At 36.3% G+C, this 20917-nt stretch overlaps 1 protein-coding gene across 11 annotated transcripts in view; it reads left to right on the forward strand.

The window, feature by feature from the left end:
* The window catches only part of ERBIN (erbb2 interacting protein), a 122769-nt gene that overhangs the window by 85501 nt on the left and 16351 nt on the right, over positions 1-20917 (forward strand). For 6 of the 11 annotated variants that reach the window (XM_055699053.1, XM_055699050.1, XM_055699049.1 and 3 more), the window contains 14 exons: positions 573-636; positions 3032-3106; positions 4439-4583; positions 5019-5091; positions 6142-6271; positions 6622-6737; positions 7745-7814; positions 8818-8917; positions 10901-11022; positions 11628-11798; positions 12550-12732; positions 15527-15644; positions 17230-17413; positions 18231-19749. In XM_055699053.1, the coding sequence (XP_055555028.1) occupies positions 573-636; positions 3032-3106; positions 4439-4583; positions 5019-5091; positions 6142-6271; positions 6622-6737; positions 7745-7814; positions 8818-8917; positions 10901-11022; positions 11628-11798; positions 12550-12732; positions 15527-15644; positions 17230-17413; positions 18231-19749 (3070 nt within the window). The remainder of the gene's footprint in view (positions 1-572; positions 637-3031; positions 3107-4438; positions 4584-5018; positions 5092-6141; positions 6272-6621; positions 6738-7744; positions 7815-8817; positions 8918-10900; positions 11023-11627; positions 11799-12549; positions 12733-15526; positions 15645-17229; positions 17414-18230; positions 19750-20917) is intronic. The other 5 variants (XM_055699052.1, XM_055699055.1, XM_055699048.1 and 2 more) reach the window with 4 other exon arrangements.

A 20917-nucleotide genomic window follows, 5' to 3' on the forward strand; every position in this document is an offset into this window, starting at 1 on the left:
AGGCATATTGATATGTCACAAAATCCAATTTAAGAATCTGATTTGTTGTAGGACTAGAGAAATAATTAGGACACCATATCCTATGGAAGACACTTTTTCAGCAGCCTGGAGGGGGGAGAAAGGTGTTGTTGGTTTCTGTGATTGAACAGTGGTCTTCCCAGATTTAGGTGATCATTAGGCAGTGGTCTGTCTGTCTTTGAGAGGAAAACAGGTAGTTGACCAGTCTTTGGCTGCTGAGAAGACTTAATGTGACTGTAGGTGAAAAGGAAGTGCTCAAAAGAAGCGTAATGTCACTGAGTTACTCAAAGATTACTCTAGTGGTCTTTAGTTGTTCTAAACTAACGTGTAGATGAGTTGCTTTGTAGATGTAGATGAGTACTTTCCGTGTGACTGATCATTAGCATGTGCCTGTTTAAACAGCACATGAAAATTTGACCTTATTTAGGTGTAATTCCGTTACAGAACAGCATCACTACTTAATACTGATTAAAATATTTGTTTGAATACAGGAATATTGGATGTAACTGGTATTTTCTTAAACCTAATTCCTTATTAATCCCCTTCCTGTGCAGAACCATGTCCAGACTGACTCAGCTGGAGAGACTGGACTTGGGAAGTAATGAATTCACAGAAGTGGTGAGTTTTGCCTTAGTAACAGAGCTTGGTACCTTTTATAAATTTCTTTATCCTTTTAATCTGTTAATAGTCAATATGAAAATGTAAACATCAGCTTGAGAGTTCTGCTGCTGAGCAAATATTAGGTGTACCTTACACTACTTTATGGAACCTGTTATAAAAATTAGGTGCATATTCTGATGAATATGAGTACATTTTTCCTCAACTTGAAAATAGCACTCTGTGGTATCGTGTGGTTACTGTACTGTTAAAAAATTAACAGTAGCGTGTTTGAATTATACAGAACTTGCAACATTAAATACATGATAACCAGTAAGTGTTTGGAATTTATTATAAGCAAACTATTATGTTTATAAGCTGTGTGTAACCTGCTTTTATTGTCTACAAACTCTTTAGATCCAAGGGAAACTGTATTAATTTTAAGTTTGAATGTTGTTCAAAGCAGTATTTATGGTCAAGGTGCTCAGATTTTTCTTTCAGCATGGATCAACTTGTTTTCTGTTCATGATCTCACAAATACATCTTACATCTACAATCACTTCACGTATCTCTGCTTCTACGGATATTTGCCTGGATAAAGGAATTGGAATAGAAGTATAGTGGAACATGCTGACCTGCTATATAATAAAATCAAGCCTTTGTGTGCCACCAGCAGGTTGTGCAGAGCTGAACACTTGCCTAGTTGTATGGTTTGGCAGATAGGGATGTGTATTTTAGGAATTGTTCATTAGTGTTATTACACCTCTAGCCATTACCTTTACTGCCATATTCTCATCACAATGTAGATATTAGTATCAGAGCGTTAAACTAATGTGCCCAGGCCCATGTTAAGCCATAACAACCAGGAGCTAAGTACAGGCTGCAAAATTACCTGTTTGGGTCTGGTTTTCGCCATTTGCTTCATCTCTCCCAGCCTTTTAGCTACAATGGTCAACTACCGGTAACTTCCCTGATTAAGATATTTTGGTAAAAGCCCAGAAAGGTTTGACTCTGCTTTTTGGGATAAAGATCTGTCTGAAAGGTAGTCTTCAGTTAAGATTTTTTTCTTGGAAAATGAATTATTGGGAGGCAGGACTTCAATTTATGTGGGAATTCTACATATTTACGGTGTCACAAAATTGAGTTTTGAATTTTAACTGAACTTAGTTGTAGCTGTTAAGGTGCTGTAGCACCTGTTTTGTATTATTTTCTTAAGAGAGAAGTTTAAATAGGAAGCATATGCAATGTCAATGTTTACCAAGAAGTGGTCGTTCCCTGATATGTAAGATACTTTTTAAGAGTAAGTTGTAATGGAAGCACAATCCTGCACTTCAGTTTATGGGTGGAGTGGTTTGCTCATATCATGCAGATGCACCCTTTGCTGCCAGAAAATAAAAAATGGTTTTCCTTTTTCCCCAAACCACAAAGTCATTGTGTTTTTTGACAAACAGATCCTCTCAGCTGATGGAATTTGTTATTAGATATCATCCATGGAGGAGGAAATTACACATGTAACACTTACTTGTTTGTTCCCTTTGAGGAAAAAAAATACTTTTTATAAAAAATTCTGAAATGATTACTTAGTGCTGTGATCAAGTTTTTAAAAGGTTTTTGTATACCTAGTATATATTCACATTTCGAAAAGTGAATGTCATGTTTTCACTCCAGCCAGCAGCTAAGTACCACACAGCTGCTTGCTCACTCCCACCCCCCGTGGGATGGGGAGAAGAATCAGAAAAAGGTAAAACTCATGGGTTGAGGCAGGAACAGTTTAATAACTGAAATAAAGTAAATAAATAATGACAATGATAATTGTAATAAATAGGAGAGGGAGAGAGAGGAATAACACCCAAGAGGAAAAAAAAATCACCAAAAAATCAAGTGATGCACAATATAACTGCTCACCACCTGTTACTGACACCCAGCCAATCCCTGAGCAGTGATAGAGGTCTCCTAGCCAGCTCCCCCCAGTTTATATACTAAGCATGACAATCTATGGTATGGAATACCCCTTTGGCTAGTTAGGATCAGCTGTCCTGGCTCTGCTCCCTCCCAGCTTCTCATGTACCTGCTTGCTGGCAGAGCACAGGAGCATCCTTGGTTTGGAGTAAGCACTACTTAGCAACAGCGAAATGTGTGTTATCAAGTATGTTATCAATTTATCAAGTGTTAACATAATTTTCATACTAAATCCAAAACACAGCACTGTACCAGCTACTAAGAAGAAAATAACTCTGTCCCAGCCGAAATCAGGACAGTGAATTATCTGGATTTTCATTGATGACCCAATTAAAGAAGTGTATGCAACAGCTATAACAAGACACTGCTTAAAGTTGCAGTAGATGGATCGCTGAAGTTGTGCTTGCCTTTCACTGTTTTTTATATGAAGTTTTTAACAAATGGCTTCCCTTTACAGCCTGAAGTACTTGAACAACTGAGTGGGTTAAAGGAATTTTGGATGGATGGTAATAGACTAACACTTATTCCAGGGGTAAGTTCTTTTACTGTGTTAAACATTTAGTATTTTAATTTACAGTGGTATTTGCTTTGTCAGTCATCATACATGTTAAAAGTCACTACTTTTATGTTTAATTTTGTATTAACATTAATTGTTAATACAATTTTTTTGTTTGTGTTTTTACTTAAAGTCAAAAGGCTAAATGCCACTTAAATGCTTAACTAGTCCACTTAAGAATTGTCACTGATTGGGTGAGCTGGGTATACAGCTTTTCTTCCATTGGAAGTTGTATACTTCTCATCTAAAAATTATGTTCTGGTTCAGAAAAGAGTAAAAATCCTAGATCAAATCCTGGATCAAATTTAGGGTTGAGTAGCCCTTCCAAAAAGGGATTATTTTGTGTTAGCAAGCAGGAATTTACAGGATAAATATTGTGTGAATTTTTAATGGTCATGGCTATAAAACAAGCAGTGCCTGTTCAGGTGCCGCATATCCAGGGGGCATAGCCAGTTCCTGAGAAAATGTTCTGTTAACTTTGTCTGGGTTCCTGACATCTCTCAGAATTACATGGGGTCCAAGCTGCCCTCTTGTTGGTAGTACTTGTGAACCTGTACTTGTAGTAAGCTAGTATATGAGTATTTGAAACTTGGGAAGCAGCTGGTCTGTTTTCAGACTTAAACTCACTAAGCAGTCTTCTGACATGAGGCTTTCTTGCCCGATCAGTAGTCTTCTCTGCTGTCTTTCCTCACTTCAGCTAATTATTCCTTGAATTGTTGAGTGGATGTATTAACTTTACAGTAAAAGTAAAAATTTGTGAAAGTGACTGCATCTTCCCTCGGAAGATTTTAGTACAGTATTGTGCAGAAATTTTCAAGCTTATTCTTGGTTTGTATGGAGAGGTAATACAAGCTTGTATTTTGGCTTGTTTCTTTAGTACAATTATGGATTCATTGTTGTTGGTTTTGAGGTTCAGTAGGATAGTTTTACACAAAAGGCAAAAATAAGCATTAAAAGACTTTCACTGGAGCCTTATGATGTCCTTACATTACCTACCTCTGAAGTCTGTTCGAAAGCTTGTTACTTGATTTATAGTAATTGATCAAACCATTGAATTTGCAGACTGATTTTAGAGACCTGCAGAATTACTGTGGTGTATCTGTGTGTGTGGAAAAGCATCAATTGTGGATCCACACAAAATATTTCAATATAAAGCTTGAATATTGTGCTTGAAATTGTATGTCAGCACTATAAATAAGTTTTCTCCTTTCCTCTAGCATTACACTTGAGAGACAGTTTGTCAAATCTGCTGGATATTTTGTTTAGAACTTGCACTTTCAAAAATGTCTTATTTTCTCTTGCTTATAGTTCATAGGCACTTTGAAACAACTGACCTACTTGGATGTTTCTAAAAACAACATTGAAGTAGTTGAAGAAGGTATTTCAGGTTGTGAAAGCCTGCAAGACCTACTGTTATCCAGTAATTCACTTCAGCAGCTGCCAGAATCTATTGGTTTGTATTTTCAATTAATTCATGTTCTTTAAAAGCTTACAGTTTAGACACAGAACACTTGAAAATACACAATTGGCATTTTAGATCTAAGTTGCAGTTGATTAAAAGCACAGTTTCGGATAAAGCTGTAATGCGTAACTGAATAATAAAACTTGCATTTGTTTTGGAGCGTTCTTGACTTTATACAGTGGTTTGTAAATAGATGAGAAACCGTTGACTATAACAAAGTAAAAACATTATTCCTCCCTCCTTTTGCTAGCAAGCAAGTTCTGTAAGCTTGTCTGCTTATTTCCTTAGGTATATAGCACTGTAAGCGTACCAGGGAATACAGATGTGGTTACTTGCAGAGGTTTTTGTGCCCCCTTAATTTAAAATTAAAATTAAGCTTAATGAACTCAAGTGTCCTTTTTGATTTTCTTGTTCACTTTGTTACAGGTTCCCTGAAGAAGGTAACAACACTTAAAATTGATGAAAACCAGTTAATTTATTTGCCAGATTCTATAGGAGGGTAGGTATTTCACCGGAATAAAAGGTTGAATTGCCTTTCTGCGTGCTTTTCTGCAACAATGGCTCCACTATTGAATGTTTTTACACCTGCTTGATTTGATTTCTTCTACATGTTAATGTCATAATAGAATTGAAAGCATTTTCATATCTTCTAGTTTGCAGCATATATGTTCTTCATGTATTATTTAATATCAAAACATACATGTTCCTCGTGTATTAATGCAGCCACCAATCTGTAAAAGAGAAACTGAATGTGGGAGAAAACAAGATGTTTAAAAAGGCAGTCAGCTGCCTCAACCTGTTTTTTGGCAATAACATAGCTGTGGCTGTGGTAGATACTGCAAATGATTGAACCTTTATCAAAAAGCTTGTGAAAAAGTGAATCTAAACACACATGTTTACCTTTTTTTATGTTACAAGGAGAATTTTCACCTGTTCTTCAGCAGGTTTTTTTTAATGTAGAACTTGGTGTTCAGCAGTTTAGTTTAAAACTCACAAATGACAGCAAAAATAATTGGTTCAGAATAAAGTTCTGTACAAATGAAGGGTATTTTTTTCAATTTGTTTTCTCCTATTATAATCAATGTAGGTTATCTTTTGTTGTTGTCAGAATTTACAAAATACTACTTCACTGCCAGATGCTTAGGTTCACTCTCTCTAACTCTTGAAATTCTTTTCTTGTTCAGAAACTGCATCAGCTCCTGTTTGGCTATGATCTGTCCCATTCTGAATATTTTCAGTGCCTTGTACTAGCACTTTTTCATGTTGCTGACTCCCCTATTATCACTGAATGTTCTCTTAGAAAGAAAGATATAAAAAAACCCGAAAAACCAAAAAACCCACAACCAACCAACAAAAAAACCCCCCAAAATATTTTAGGCGATTAGTAAGGGATTTTTTTGGATTTGAATTCCCGTGGATCTCAGAGTTCTACTTTGAATTAAATTTCAGATTTGTAATTAGTAGAGTTAATAACTTCATTTAACTTAGTGTGCAATTATAGTTGGATTAATTAACCTTTGTAGAGAAGTAATTTGGGGTTTTTTTGCAGGTTAATATCCGTAGAAGAACTGGACTGTAGTTTCAATGAGATTGAAACATTGCCTTCATCTGTTGGGCAGCTCTCTAATATAAGGACATTTGCTGCAGATCATAACTTTTTAACAGAGCTGCCATCAGAGGTATGTATTTAATTACAAAACTGTAAAGTGAATTTTTTAGTGTATTTTAAACTGTTTGTACAACTTTGGGATAACAAATCAGCAATTCTTGAGTATGTTGTCTTTCTGTATGTTTTTAAAGGAGGATGTATACAAATACACAAGTTTCCAAATAATGAAGTTCTGAATTTTTTAAGCAAGAAGCAGAGATTTGTTGCTAGTGTTTTGAAACTAGGAAGTTTTAATATGTAAGAATAAATCTAATTATACTTTACAGGCAACTGTAACTGTAATATTAATTGTTTTAAAACACTACAAATGTGCATATTTAGAGTTGTGAAGATGAATTAATTCTTTGGGTTTTTTTTCAGATTGGAAACTGGAAGCATGTAACAGTGTTGTTTCTGCATTCTAATAAGCTTGAATTTCTCCCTGAAGAAATGGGTGATATGCAGAAATTAAAAGTCATCAATCTGAGTGACAATAGGTTTGTGAAGGCATTTATTCAAGTGGAAGTTGTATAAAATGCAACAATAATGTAGAGGTGTTGTTACAAATATGCTGTCTTTCCTTATTTCACACACGGCTTAGAAGCTGACTGAGATGCATGTATTTAATGTTTTTGTTGTGTTCTGGATCTTGCAGTTCTGTTCTGCTAAGCTGTTTTTATTTTAATGACTTGGCATGTGCATTGAAGCACGACTTCAATACATTCATGATTGTTAGCATGTATTTTTCTAGACAATTAGTTTGGTTCCTTACATAAAACTCTTGATTCTTTCTTAAAAGTTAATAGCTAGCTTCCTGTATTGCATATGGAGGACATGAAACAGCATCACAGTGTAGTGTAAAACAACCAAGTGTTCTGGGGAAGGGGGAAAAGAGGGTTGTGTTTTATTAGAGCTGGTCATTAAAAATGGACAAAACATTTCTCTTTTGGGAATTGCCAATCTGGAGAATTGAAATATATTGGGAGAGATAAGTTTGAGCTTTCCCTCCTGTCCTGCCAGTCCAGCTTCTCTGTACTCCGTCTGTATCTTGATTTATCCATTAATGCCAGAGCTTCCGTTATCCAGGGCAGCCACTTTCCCAACATGTATCTTGGAAAAAAACAGTTTTCAGGTGTAGCATTTTTTTCTTAATTGGCTGGCATGTATCTTGAAAGATAAAATGCTGAGGATGCAGATTAATTAATTCAGGCTAATTGTCTTCAAAATTGTATTCAAGTCATTGAACTGAGTTAAATTCAAGTTACATTGTCACTTTTTTTTAAGCTGCTTGCTAATCTGGGGAGAAATGCGGGTTTTTGTTTGTTTGTTTTTCCAGATATAGCTTTGAATTAATATAAATGCTGTTGCTTTTCAAATGTCCATAGTTATTAACTAGATCTGTTAATGTCCTTTTAAAACATTTTTACAGGCTAATGCAGGATTGATTCTTAACAAGCTTAACAGTATTGATAAATGTTCTGACATAAATTCTTGTACTTTACAGACTGAAGAATTTGCCATTTACCTTTACAAAACTGCAACAGCTCACTGCTATGTGGCTATCAGACAACCAGGTGAACTTTTTAAAAATTAAAAATAGAAGATGGTTGACTTTATTCCTAATGGAATTGACAAGAACAGGGCCATCTGTTAAATAGTGAGACCTGGTATACATCAGTGCTTCCTTGACGCTACTATGTTGGTTCTTCTGAAATAAACAACTCTGAGCCTACCTGTCTTTGGAGACTTTCATACTTCTAGCAAAGTTCTGTACTGTTAGGAAATGCAATTTAACAGATGTCAGGGTTTTTTTGGTTTTGTTTGTCTTAATTCAGACTTGGTTACACTGGAGAGTTACTGCTTGCTAAGCTAGTACTTGAATGTGTAGCATGTAGTTTCTTCCACAGCTAAACTATTGGGGAAACTTAACATGCCTGGTTTTTTGAGCTAGATTTCTTGTCACACCTTTGAACTTTGTGACTGTCCAAGTTCCAAGCTACGAAGCAGAAACTCACGCACTTGTAGCTTGTATTTTTGCTGTGTATTGAAGCCATCTGTAGATTTCCTGAATGGCATTAAGGAGTACAGGGCTGCCCAAAATACAGTCCCAGAAGTGTATAATGAAAGCACTTTTACTAATACAGTAATTTCAAGAAATCCCTGCTCTTTTTTGTAAGCGGTGAACAATATTCAATGTGGTGACAATATAAAAAACAGTATGAGCTTTTTCTCTTTACATGATTGAGGTTTAAAAGGCCAGATGTGTCTGTGTATTCCAGATCAGCCTGCTTTGGGATAGTAATAAGTCCTAGCAAGAAACTGGGTTATTTTTTTTAACATGCAGTGTTTGCCTTTCTCTTAAAGCTATTACTGAACTTCAGTTCTTGGTCAAAGCCAGTTGTCAAAGACAGGCATGTTAGTAACTTCATTTTGTGAAAATTATACAGAGGAGAAATGGTTTGATACAAGACAGAGAGTAGTCTTCAAAGTAATGGGACAGGTGTGCTCTGTGATATGTAGATCATATTACTTTTTCATGTTTTCTCATAACATGTGCTTCTTTCATTTGCTTCCTAGTCTAAACCGCTTATTCCTCTTCAAAAAGAAGCTGACCCTGACACACAGAAAACAGTGCTTACTAATTACATGTTCCCCCAGCAACCAAGGGCTGAGGATGGTAAGAATTTCTGAAATACCCTGTCAGAATGCTCACTTTTGAAAATAATAATGGGAAGACTGTCCAGCTAATATGATTTTCACTAGATAATACTTAATATAAATATAAAAATACAAGTTTGAAGTAAACTTCTAAGTGGTGAAGAGCTACATCTGAAAAATGAGAACAGTAACTTAATGTGATCTACATATTGATGAATTCTAGGTAAAACTGTTTCACTGAGTGAGGTGAAGAATGAACCAGCGAGATCACATTCTGCGATGGTTACCACTTTACAGTGTGACACCCTATTTCATTCTGACAGAGCTTAATGGCTTGGGGTGAAATTCTCCCTAGCAGGTGTCTGCTTCAGGCTGACAGAATGTTAGACAAAATTTTTCCTCTTACCAAGTATATATTTTTTGAAAAGTACATAGCATTCTGTGTTTTATTTTAAAAGAAAAGAAATTGGTCCAGAAAAATCCATATTGTTCATATTTAGTTTGAACTGCTATATAAAAGGTTAGGCCCAAGATATTAAGACCTTGCCAGAAAATTATTTCTGCACAGTTTTGAAATAGGAAAATAAGTAGCATTCCATGAGTAACCCCATCAGCAGTTAGGGAAAGAGAGTTAAATCTCTTTTATTTTTCTACGTTCTTTCCACTGAGGGCAAAAGGAGGATGGTTGTGCTCCTTTAACAGAAATGGGGGCGGGGGGGTGTGGGTGCACTTATCAATGGAAATAATTGAAAACTGACAAGAGGCAACATTTGCTGTTCCCTAGCACAAGTGTATAGTACACTGAGGGAAGTGTGATCAAAAATACCAGCAAAACCAATAAATTGTGCATCACTTTTAGTGCCTTCTGATGCAGATAATGTATCTGCAATACCTCTGATAGAATGATGTGAGAATTATAAAATTATTTGGAGATTCAGTGAAGTTGAAGATTGTTCCTGAAAGCGTTCCCATTTGAACTTTTTCACCCAGACGCTGGGGTTCCTTTTTGTAGATAAGGAAAGGGCTGCTTGTTTGGCTGTAGTTGACAGAATACATGCCTCTGAGGCTGTCATTCCAAACAGAAGATTTAAAGTTCAATGGGTAGTAGTTTTAAGAGTTAAAAATTTTAAAATTCTATGATCAAGTTCTTTTTTTGGTCAGGAACAGTTTTGGGGATAGCGAGGTCTAATAGACTTCACATGTATCAAAATCCTAAGTTTACCCAAAAAGTGCAGAGTAACAAATATTCCTATGCACTTGTTGAGCCCTATAATTAAGTATTTTTCTCTGTCTGCTGTAGAAGTAGTTAATATTAACAGTCTTGGCATTGCTAGAGGATATACATTTTGGTGAGGTGGTGGTGACGGATTTGTTAGACTGTTTGGCATACTGAAGTACAGCCTGGCTGATGTAACACAAGGAGATATGCTGCAATAAGGGACAGTGGGTACCCAAAACATTTTTTTTATCCCTTGTTAAATCAAGCAAGAAACACTTTGTGAAAATTCATATGTTTGCTTTGTTTTAGATGTTTTAGGTTTATTACAGGATTAGCAATAATGCAGGCTTTCATCACTAAGTAGTCCTTATTCTTGATTTTCAAATTTTTATTACATGAAATCAGGTGAATGCTGTTATGTGCTTAATGAGACCTCACTGAAGTCAGGCTATATAAATCTATATAAGTAAATTTACATTTATATATATACAAACACATACTTTTGTATAATACTTCACAGCAGAATTCTGAAAATTTTCAAGTGTGTTAAACTTACTGTACAGCTGTGTCTATGAAGTTTTTTAACTTTACAGATAGGGATTTTACTATTATGAAAAAATGGCCAAGTTTATAAAGCAATGGCAGTGCAGCTGGTCTTCAATTAATGGTGCTGCTAATCTCTTATCTTTTAAGAATGCATAAAATCCCATCCAGGAGAAAGAAAATAAGGATTTTTATTTTTCATAATGTATCCTAGTCTTACGACAGTCTCTCTTTTTTTAGTTATGTTCATATCTGATAATGAAAGTTTCAATCCATCTCTGTGGGAGGAACAGCGGAAACAGCGTGCTCAGGTGGCATTTGAGTGTGATGAAGACAAAGATGAGAGAGAGGCACCACCTCGGGTTAGTATTGAATTCATTTTTTAATACTTGGTGCTTTCTTTCCTCTTATCCCCACACCTGAATCCCACCCTTTTACTTGCTTTGTCTGTCAGTTTCACTCTGCTGAGGAAATTGAGTCTTCAGTTATTAAGAGTATCTAACAGGGTGAAACACTGTAATTTGGGGCACTTCGTTTGGTGTTGTGGGTTTTTTTTTTTTATTTTCTTTCTGGCCCTATCATTTCAAGTGGAGCACAAGGGAAAAACACTCAGCAGATGAAAGGTAATGTGGGGCATAATTAGGAGACTACCTGACTGGTGATGACATGGAGAAGTATAGTAGCAAAACAATGATTAAACCTATTTTTTCTTTAAGTAAACTACAATTGTCATAATTCTTCCTGCTTGCAATGAATGGACACATTTGGGGGGTGGGGAGGTGGGGAGGGCTGTGATTCATAATCCTGTTGGGTCTTGTAAGTTGCATCAGTGGAGGTAGACTCGAACAGCAAAGTGGAGATGCTGGATTATTTAGTGTTTTGTCCTAATTCATTGTCTGTTTTAAAGCTGATATTTTAATCATGGCATTTAACAAAATGTAGAACACTATTGCTTTTTGTTACACAGGAAGGCAACCTAAAGAGATACCCAACTCCATATCCTGATGAACTGAAGAATATGGTCAAAACAGTCCAGACAATTGTACATAGGCTAAAGGATGAAGAATCTACTGAAGATACTGCCAAGGAGTCAAAACGAGAAGGCCAGACAGTTTCTGTAAAAGATGTGGGGGTAAAGGTTAGAGATAATATACCTTCTGACTTTGCAAGAACTTCCAAAGATCTAGAGTGCCATTGATTCCTTTTAATTCTCTTCTTCATCCCCACTAATGCTTTAGCAAGAAAAAATTTTAGATTAAAGAAGAGAACTTACCTCTTCACTGGCTAAAGAAGTCTGTAATAAAAATCTGGTTCGCAGTAGCAGTTTACTTCTGACAGAACAAGGAAAGTGACTTGATTCTCAGGCAAATACAAGCTATGGGTTGAAGAGCTGGCTTCTTCAGTTTCTGGAGGATGGCATCTTTGTCATCCTCTGATCTTTATCTGTGAGAATTCACAATGAAATTCAGGGTAATCTCTAAGAATTTTATTGCTGCCCTTGTGACTAGAGGTTTTACATGAGAAGCTGGAAAGAGAATCATAGCAAGTTAGCATAGGAGTCAGTCTTAACATGATGATGATGGGCAGTAGGACTGCGGTTTGGTGCTGACATGTCTCATTGTAGATATTCTTGGGCTTTTTTTTTTTTAATGTAACTGGAAATTTAATGGTACAGATTTACCCCAGTAAGGAGGAGAGTCAAACAATGGGTAGGGACTGTACCTCTGTAATCTGCAGAGATTTCATACCTCCTGCATTTCATACTTCATAATTTCAAAGCTGAGATTTTCCGTTCCATAGCTTCCCGAAATATAAAATGCCAACTCTAAATATCACGTTACTGAAAACGTTTCAGGATGTTTTTTCTGCTAATGTTCTTAATCCTGTAGACTTCAGAAATTGCTTCAATAAAGAACAAAGGAGATGAGAGAAAGCAATATTCAGCAGGAGGCTCTCTGCAGAAGCCTGCTGAACCAGAAGCTGAGCACAGCACTGCAAATTCACAGATGACTGCACTTGTTAAAACCTTGCAGAACACGAAAACAATTGTCAACCACCAAGACATGCTTGAGGTATAACATTGCGATGAACATTGTAGCAGTCAAAGAATTGTGCTGGTGTTGTATTGAATTTGTAACTCTGGGAAATGAAAATTTACATTGACAATAGCATAAAATTGCCATTCACAAGCATTTGAATACAGATGGTTTGCAATGCCATTTTTTTTTCACTTCAGATTATACTAAGTAAAAGTTAAAATAGCTAATAAAAGGCTCATAATGAAAGATGTATGCATTTAAAGAAAAACAAAGCAAGCTGAGTGAAAAGAGGACCTAAGTATCAAACTTTGAAAAGACTCAGTCTCCAGGTTTTGCTTGATTGTCAGTTATTCATTAAATAATCAATTTTAATTGTCACTGAAACGATGAACTATCTGACTAGTGGGAGCAATCAAAAACTTGTATATCCCAGTGACTATGCACATTCATTTCAATTGAAAAGTGAAAGGTGGGTTTAAAAATATTATTCCTCTGTTTATTAGTGAGCTGTTACGAATATGATTTGGTTTGTATTTACCTCTTATAAAGAGTCACAGATTTTAAATGTCTGAACTCTTTGTACATCTCTGACAAACACCATGCATTCATTTATGTAGAATGTTTCAGACTTAACAACAAATTTTGGAATTTGTCACTTATCAGTTGCCAGTCACAACCTGTAAAATGCTTTTCTCGTGGTTTCACAAGCAAATTATTTTTGCCTGTGTTGTGTAAGCAGTGGAACATGCATATATCATACTTTTGCTGAACAGGTTTTGTGACATGCAGTTGTAGCTGCATTGACATTATCCTTTAGTTTAAAAATACAATTGCAGAAAATTGTATTAGTTGTCTAACAACAGTGACAGCGATTCTTTGTAGCTGGCTGTATGCCAGTAAGTAAATGGAGGCAGCAGTGTGTGGTCCGTCGGCGATAGTGAATTCCTTCCATGTAATAACCTGCTGGTAGCTCTTGCAGTTGAATACAGATATCTAAGCTTTGCATGGGTGCAAGTTTTTCATTTAAACATTGATTTACACTTGTATGTCACGTCCAAGAGGGAAGGCCAGTGTGATAGAAGCAGCGAAAAGGTTGTCTGTTCCAATTACAGAGAAAAACAGCTGGATTTTTATTTTTAATTAAGACTATTATAGCTTGTTTATTAACATCTTGGTCAGGTCCTCCCTGCAGTCGCAGAACTGGTCAGGTAGTTAGTGTCATGGGAAAGGTGGTGTTCCAGTAGGTTGCACACATTAAACCTTCTGAAAGTTGTAAGAAATTAACATTGTGACAGAGTATTTTTGCAATCTGCAACATGGATTTTATAGCATTTGTAGCATGTTCATTAGAAAGAAATTTCCACTTTAGGGAAGGAAGGTTTTCTCCCCTTCAAAATACTACTGGAAACAATTGGTTTTTGAAGATGATGGGAATATAGGGCTGGCATTAGGATACTGAATCAGCCATGTGGCTGCTTTTGCAGCACTTTATCAGTTTGTTGTCCTGTAGACAGGCTTATTAGCCAGTGCCGTTTCACACACTTAGTCAAGGTATTTCTATTCTTTTATTCTAGTTTGCTGAAAGTAGGGAGCTGGGTGGCCACCCACAAATGCCTAGTTCTCCAATTGTCAGAACTTCACACTATTTCATATTACAGTTCAGCAAGCAAAAAGTATCAGCCTTCATGGGTTACAATTTGCATAATTCCTTCATTACTTAGTATTAATTTTCCTATTTGTCAAGTAATTCTCTTGCTTCTCATGTTAGTTAGTTCACATGCTCAGTCTCTAGTTTTTGTATCTGGGGAGTTTCTTCAGTCGGTGGTCAATGAGTCAGTGAGTCGGTGGTCGCTATCTCCCCCTGCCGGAATTACCTTTCCCCTGTTTAGTGAAACTTCCAGTCAGCTCATTCATCTTGTGGTGGTACTTTCCTGGTTTAAACAAAGAATTTGCTGGTGCTTAATGAAGCCCTTAGTAGTACGTACAAAAATGTTTCTATCTTAACTTAACCATTAATATTTCATTTGTTCGGATTGTCTTAAAGTCAAACCTTGAACGATACATTTGATTTTTTTTAATCGATCCCTTGATCATTTGATGTCAGGTTAATTTTCATAAGTGCACTGAGTTATGATAACTGAGTTCTATGTTATGGTTAGGAACTAGCAATTTCTAGCTTAAATGTCTTCAGCATTGCTTTATTCCTCTGCCATTGTTTTTGAAGTTAAATAACTTTACTTCCTTTTTGGAATTTACGCCCTGTGTAAATTTAAGGATACAAACCCAAGCTACACTTGCTCATTTTTTGCTAGACTAGACAAGCCAAGCACATTCAGTCTTTTCTCACAGCGTAGCTCTCCATTCCTAAGATTATCTTGGTCATCTTACTCTATAGCTGTTCTAGTTTGAGCTCTTTTCTGTAAAACCAATACCCAGCTAATCAGTCAGGGGTGTTTGCTGGTTCAGTGATAACTTTCTGACTTGGACTCAGCTGGAGGTTCTCTCCAGTGGTGGAACAGAGGCTGCAGCTGCTTCCTCCAAGTAGGTTTTTGCAACTAAAGTTACTGGTTTGAGTATCATTCCCATGGAGTTCATCAGTGACTATTGAAGTCTGCATGTGCTGCTTGTTAAAGGTAATTGTGGCAAATATTACTAAGTTCAGTTGCGTTGCACTACAAATGCACAGAACAGTTGTCATGTTATGCCTGTGTTATGTTGCTTGTCTATTTTTTCCCCTTTATTGTTCAGTGGGTGACAATTTGGATAACATTTACTTAATCTTTAAGCAGTTCTTTAAAATGCACAGCATAAAGCTGTTTTTCTTTAGCAGGAGTCAGAAGAACTCTCCTCTGATGAAGAGATGAAAATGGCAGAAATGCGACCACCGCTGATAGAAACCTCCATAAACCAACCAAAAGTGGTAGCTCTTAGCAGTAACAAAAAAGGTTAGACACCATAAAAAGCAATAGAAGCGTTGTGTAATTCTGATTATTTCTTCTCTCAAAGTGGCTAATTTTCAAATTACATTATGTAAAATTAGATTTAATTTGTATGTTTTTAAAGCAAGATGATCAATTCTCTAGTTAAGTAATGAAAGCAGAAAAAAAATTCTGGAATATCTTGAGTGTGGCAGAGAAAGCTGTGTTGACATCCTGATTTTTCTTGATGCTTGTCATCAGTTGAAAAGCGGAGAGGAGAAGCTAATGCATGTGGATGTTTAAGAAAAGCATTGCAGAAAGTGGTATTTGGCTTGGAAATATTCCATATTTCCTCCCTCCCCCAGATTTTCTGGATTATTGCTGCTATAGGCAGCAACATCACTTGTTTAAATTTCTTAGAGGAGCTGTGCTGTCTTCCAGAGGTTTAAGAATAAACTTCTCATGTGGCAACTATTTCTTCCTTTCTGCTAACAGGAAATTTCAGAACATTGTTTTTTGTTACCTAAGTTTTATATTCTCTGAACAATAATTTTGGTCTGAGTAACAATTTCCTTAAGAGTAAGGAATAACCTAGGATTCAGAGAAAACATAATTTAGAAGTTGGAGAGCAAATTGTGTTTTGCTGCATATGATGTCCTAGTCCTGTACTTTCCAGGACAAAGGGCTTTCCCAGAAAGGGTGAGATTTAGTGGGGATGAAGGAAAACCACGTGGAGGTAGCGGAAAGAGTCTGCTGAATATCACATGCAGGTGAAAAGATTGAGGTCTGTCACTGCTGTCTTTGCGGTGTTGTGCCTGACTAAAGTATTTTCTTGACTCTAGAGACAGACATTAGTTTCACAAAATTTATGCTTTTGGGACCTATAACTATGTCTTGAAGCAAAAATTTAAATGTATTTGTTCATACACTTAAAATCATAGCTGGCTTCAAGTCCCACAGAAATTATTTTTGTATGGTTATAGTATGTAAGTATGCATACATTATGCAAGAATCAGTGTGCACAGGTGTAAATTACTCTGAAAACGTCCTAAGTTTTCTGCAAAGCATGGGAATGCATTGAATTCCAACTCTGTAGAAAAACATTTCTCTTTGCTGTTTTTTTTACACCTGTTCAACTATATAGAGCTATCCAGTGATCTAGCTCTTTCCAGAGTGCTTGATCTAATAAATACCTCTTTAACAGCGATACAATGTTTGAAATCAGGATCTGTGAAACATGTGAACTTCATTTTCATAGAGGCTAATAGAGCATGTAATGCAAAACTTTGAAATCATTCCAAAAAACAGAAGTATGATTTGATGGATATTTTGGGGAAATATTTTATAATGTAGCACTAGCTTATACCAAGGAAACTTGGAATAAAGCAACAAGTTACATTTCATTAACTGGTGAGGGCTGTTTACATTGAGCTGAAAAATAGGAACTGTTGCCAGCAGTCTGTTGTAACTTCAAGTTTCCAAAGGTGTTAGCTTACATTTTAGTTTCCAGTAGTAAGAATTACTGAAGAACAATAAACAGTACTGTAACATAAACACATTTAATGGCTGTTAAACAGATACATGTGTCTAAGTTGGCAAATTTTTATTTCAGATGATTCAAAAGATGCTGATTCCTTATCAGATGAAGCTACCCACAACAGCAATCAAAATAACAGTAACTGTTCCTCTCCTTCTCGAATGTCAGATTCTGTTTCCTTAAATACTGATAGTAGCCAAGATATTTCCCTCTGTTCTCCAGACAAAGAAACACATGCTGCTGTTTTATCCAAGATCAGGTTTGTAAGATACTGTCTACCACTGAGCAAATACAATAGAAAAATGTTACTTAATCTTTCATATTATGTCTCCATTCTTTTAATTAATTAATTTATCATTCATGAAATTTACCTTTTAATGTTTTAAATTAAGGTTAGATAATGGAATAGAATTGAATTTTATTGCCCTCGTGGTTTTTTTTTTTAGAGGCTAATTTTCATATACAAGAGATGGTTTCTATCTGTTTTAATAACAGGATATAATAACTTCATCCTTATAATTTTTGTATTCCTGCAAAACAGTTCAATACACCATTTTACAAGCTATATGTTTTTATCTGCATCACTTTGAAGGTAAAATTGATTACTAACGTTACTATAAAAGGCTTTTAGAAACTTACAAAGAATGGACTTACAGGTTGCTGCTTTTCTTGAGGTTTTAGTTAGAAGGTGCCATTTTTAAAAGAGATTTTCCTTACCTTACATTGGACAAGAATTTGTTCAAAATTGTCATGGAACTTGCAAGTATTTGATTTAAAAAATTGAGTTGTTATCACTTTGTAATTTTGACATCTTTAAACTGTCTTTAATAATTCCTGTTGAATTTAAACAAGCTTCTGAACTCAGATGACACAAATATTGCCAAAATGAGCCCTCTCTATATTTCTGTAACGGTGAGACAGCAAGTCACAAATCTGGTTGTATATTGGTCTTTGTCCTGTTTTCTGTGCACAGTATGGCAGTGTTGCATGTTAATGATTATCTCTTCTAAAACAGTTCTTAAAAGAGTATGTTGGTTCCTTTTGGAATTTATTTTAAGAGCCATCTTTTTTTCCAGGCGAGAAGATGAAAATCTGAATAATCTTTTGCACAATGGAGGTGAATTGAGCCTTACAGTAGAAGGAAAAATAAATGTGCAAGACAAGGTTGCAGATTTGTCTGAATATGAATTAAGCATTGAAGAAAGATTATGCCTCGTAGGAAAAAGTGTTGATCTAAGCACTTCTACAGAGGAGTCTCACAAATTAGACCAAATAAACATGAATATCAATAAACTGGCTAGGGAGGAGGCACTGCCAGTTCCTGTAGAAGGGTTACAAACAGAGGAAATAATTTCAGTAAAGGGCTTTTTGAATAAAAACATGAAAGAAGAAAGTGAGTGCTTGGAAAATGGAAATAAATACCCTATAAATAAAGTAAATGGACATCCTGAGGACGCAGTACAATCTCCCAGTAAAGACAAACTAGCAAGAAGCGCTACAGTTGATGGTGATTCTGCTGAACTGCCTGTTTCGAGGAGTACTGAAGATTTGTCCCCACAGAGAAGTGGTCCTGTGATGAAATCTCACAGCGTCACCAGTATGGACACTGGTGGTCTGAAAATCTGTGATAGTGTAAATGAGAATGGATCTCAACAGTCAAACTCAGTAGTAAAATCAGCATCTGATAGTGCAGATGGAAAAAACATAGTCCGAAGTAAATCTGCTACTCTTCTGTATGATCGACCTTTGCAGGTTTTTCCTGGGTCATCATCATCATCTGATTTAATTTCTACAAAAACTGTGTTCAAGTTTGACTCAAATCACAATCCTGAAGGCACTAATGTAGCGAGAGGATCGGTGACAAGTGGTGCGCAGGTGTTCTGCACTCCCCAGTATAATATTCAGTACAGTAGCAGTGCAATGGCGAAAGACACCTTGTGGCCACAGAAACAAAACACCCAGGTAGAACAAGGCAGCTTACCTCCTTCACGTCTGCATAGGTCTGACAGTACAGAAGCCCCCAGCTATGTAAAGCATTCTGCCAATATGAATTTCTCCAATCATAACAACGTCCGAGCCAGTGCTGTGTATAACACTCATCAACGGATGGCTGGGAGACACACAGATTTGTGGGCTGTTCCACCAAATGATAGACTGCTCCCAGGAGCAGCCAGACATACTCTTCAAAGGCAGAGCAGCGTGTCTTCTACAGCTTCTATAAATGTTGGGGATACTGGACCTTCAAGGTGGACCCAGGGTCCTGAAGGGGACTACTTAACATACAGAGATTTGCATTCAATGGGAAGAGTTTCACAATTAATGTCTGGGCAACAGAGACCTCTTTCTGCCAGGACTTACAGCATTGATGGTCCAAATGTACCCCGACCACAGAGTGCTCGGCCATTGGTGAATGAAATACCAGAAAGAACTATGTCAGTTAGTGACTTCAATTACTCGCGGACTAGCCCTTCAAAGAGATCAAACCCAAGAGTGAACTCTGAGCACTCTTTATTAGACCCTCCAGGAAAAAGTAAAGTCCCTCATGACTGGAGGGAACAGGTGCTGCGACATATTGAGGCTAAAAAGCTAGAAAAGGTAAAAATAATAATTTAAAAACTCCTCTACCTTTCTGTTACCTGGATATGGAATAAGTTAAAACACTCTGCATTTTGAACCACTTTTAATTACCAGTGAAAATGTACTTCTGATACTGCCTTAAAAAGCGTGAATGTGTTTGTGATGAATATTGGAGAAACAGTCAAGTGGTAGACTGTAAATGAATTTTTCCCCCAAAGAAAAAAGTCCACGTAGTTTTTACATCATACTTCCCAGCTTAGTCCAGTTTCTTTAGAATACATTAATGTCACATTGACCTGCTGGAATGCAAGGCCAGCTCTTTTAGGCCAGGTAATTTTTATTGTAGCATCCTATTTGTATTATAACGAAATATTCCCTTATACTTCTCTTATCCCTTCTGTTCTGCCTTTTTTCCCCTATTTATTCTCTTCAAGAACAAGGAAAAGAAAACCAGTAAAATCCGTTTGGAAGTATAGGTCTACAGCTTCAGTTGCTGAAGAATTCAAAAGCCATAATTAACATGTATTTGCCTCCAAGCCAGTTGTCTTTTGAAGTTGGGTATCCAACAGATTGTTGAATGAATATTTATCGCTGTGAGATGAGAACACTTAAAAATGTTGTTCAATTCAGGAAATCACAGGAGGTTTTGATATAACTGGAAATGATGAACAAGATTATGTACTGTAAATGCTATCAAGAATTTGAGCTGATATGTAGAGCTGAACAATTATGTCTTCAAAAAATTTGCGCAGAGACTGGAGGAGTGTAGTCTATGCTGTCCAGCTAAACCAGATTAAAATATCATCACTAAATAATGGGTAGAATGTCATTAGCCTGATGCTGTTTCCTTGGAGGGGAAGTGATTAAAGCAGCCAAAATACATTCCAATTATGCCAGCTAGATGGATTTTCTTTTCTAATTTCTTTTGAAAGAACATAGTTTGGTTTGTGGTTATTGTGCTAAATACTTCAATATCCATGATAGCTAAAGAAATTTAATTGGAGATGGTTGAAAAAATTACTTTTAACTATAATTTTTCTTTGAAAATCCAAGCGTTTGGAGGGATGGGTTTGTTTTTCTTTGTTTTAAGTTGCATAACTTCTGGTGATAGAAAGGGATGGGGTTGGTTTGTTTTGTAAAGAAGCCTGCACAACAGCTGCACCTGTTCTTCTGATCCAGTTTGTCA

This window comes from Falco cherrug, chromosome Z, assembly GCF_023634085.1.
Source record: "Falco cherrug isolate bFalChe1 chromosome Z, bFalChe1.pri, whole genome shotgun sequence".
NCBI lineage: Eukaryota > Metazoa > Chordata > Aves > Falconiformes > Falconidae > Falco > Falco cherrug.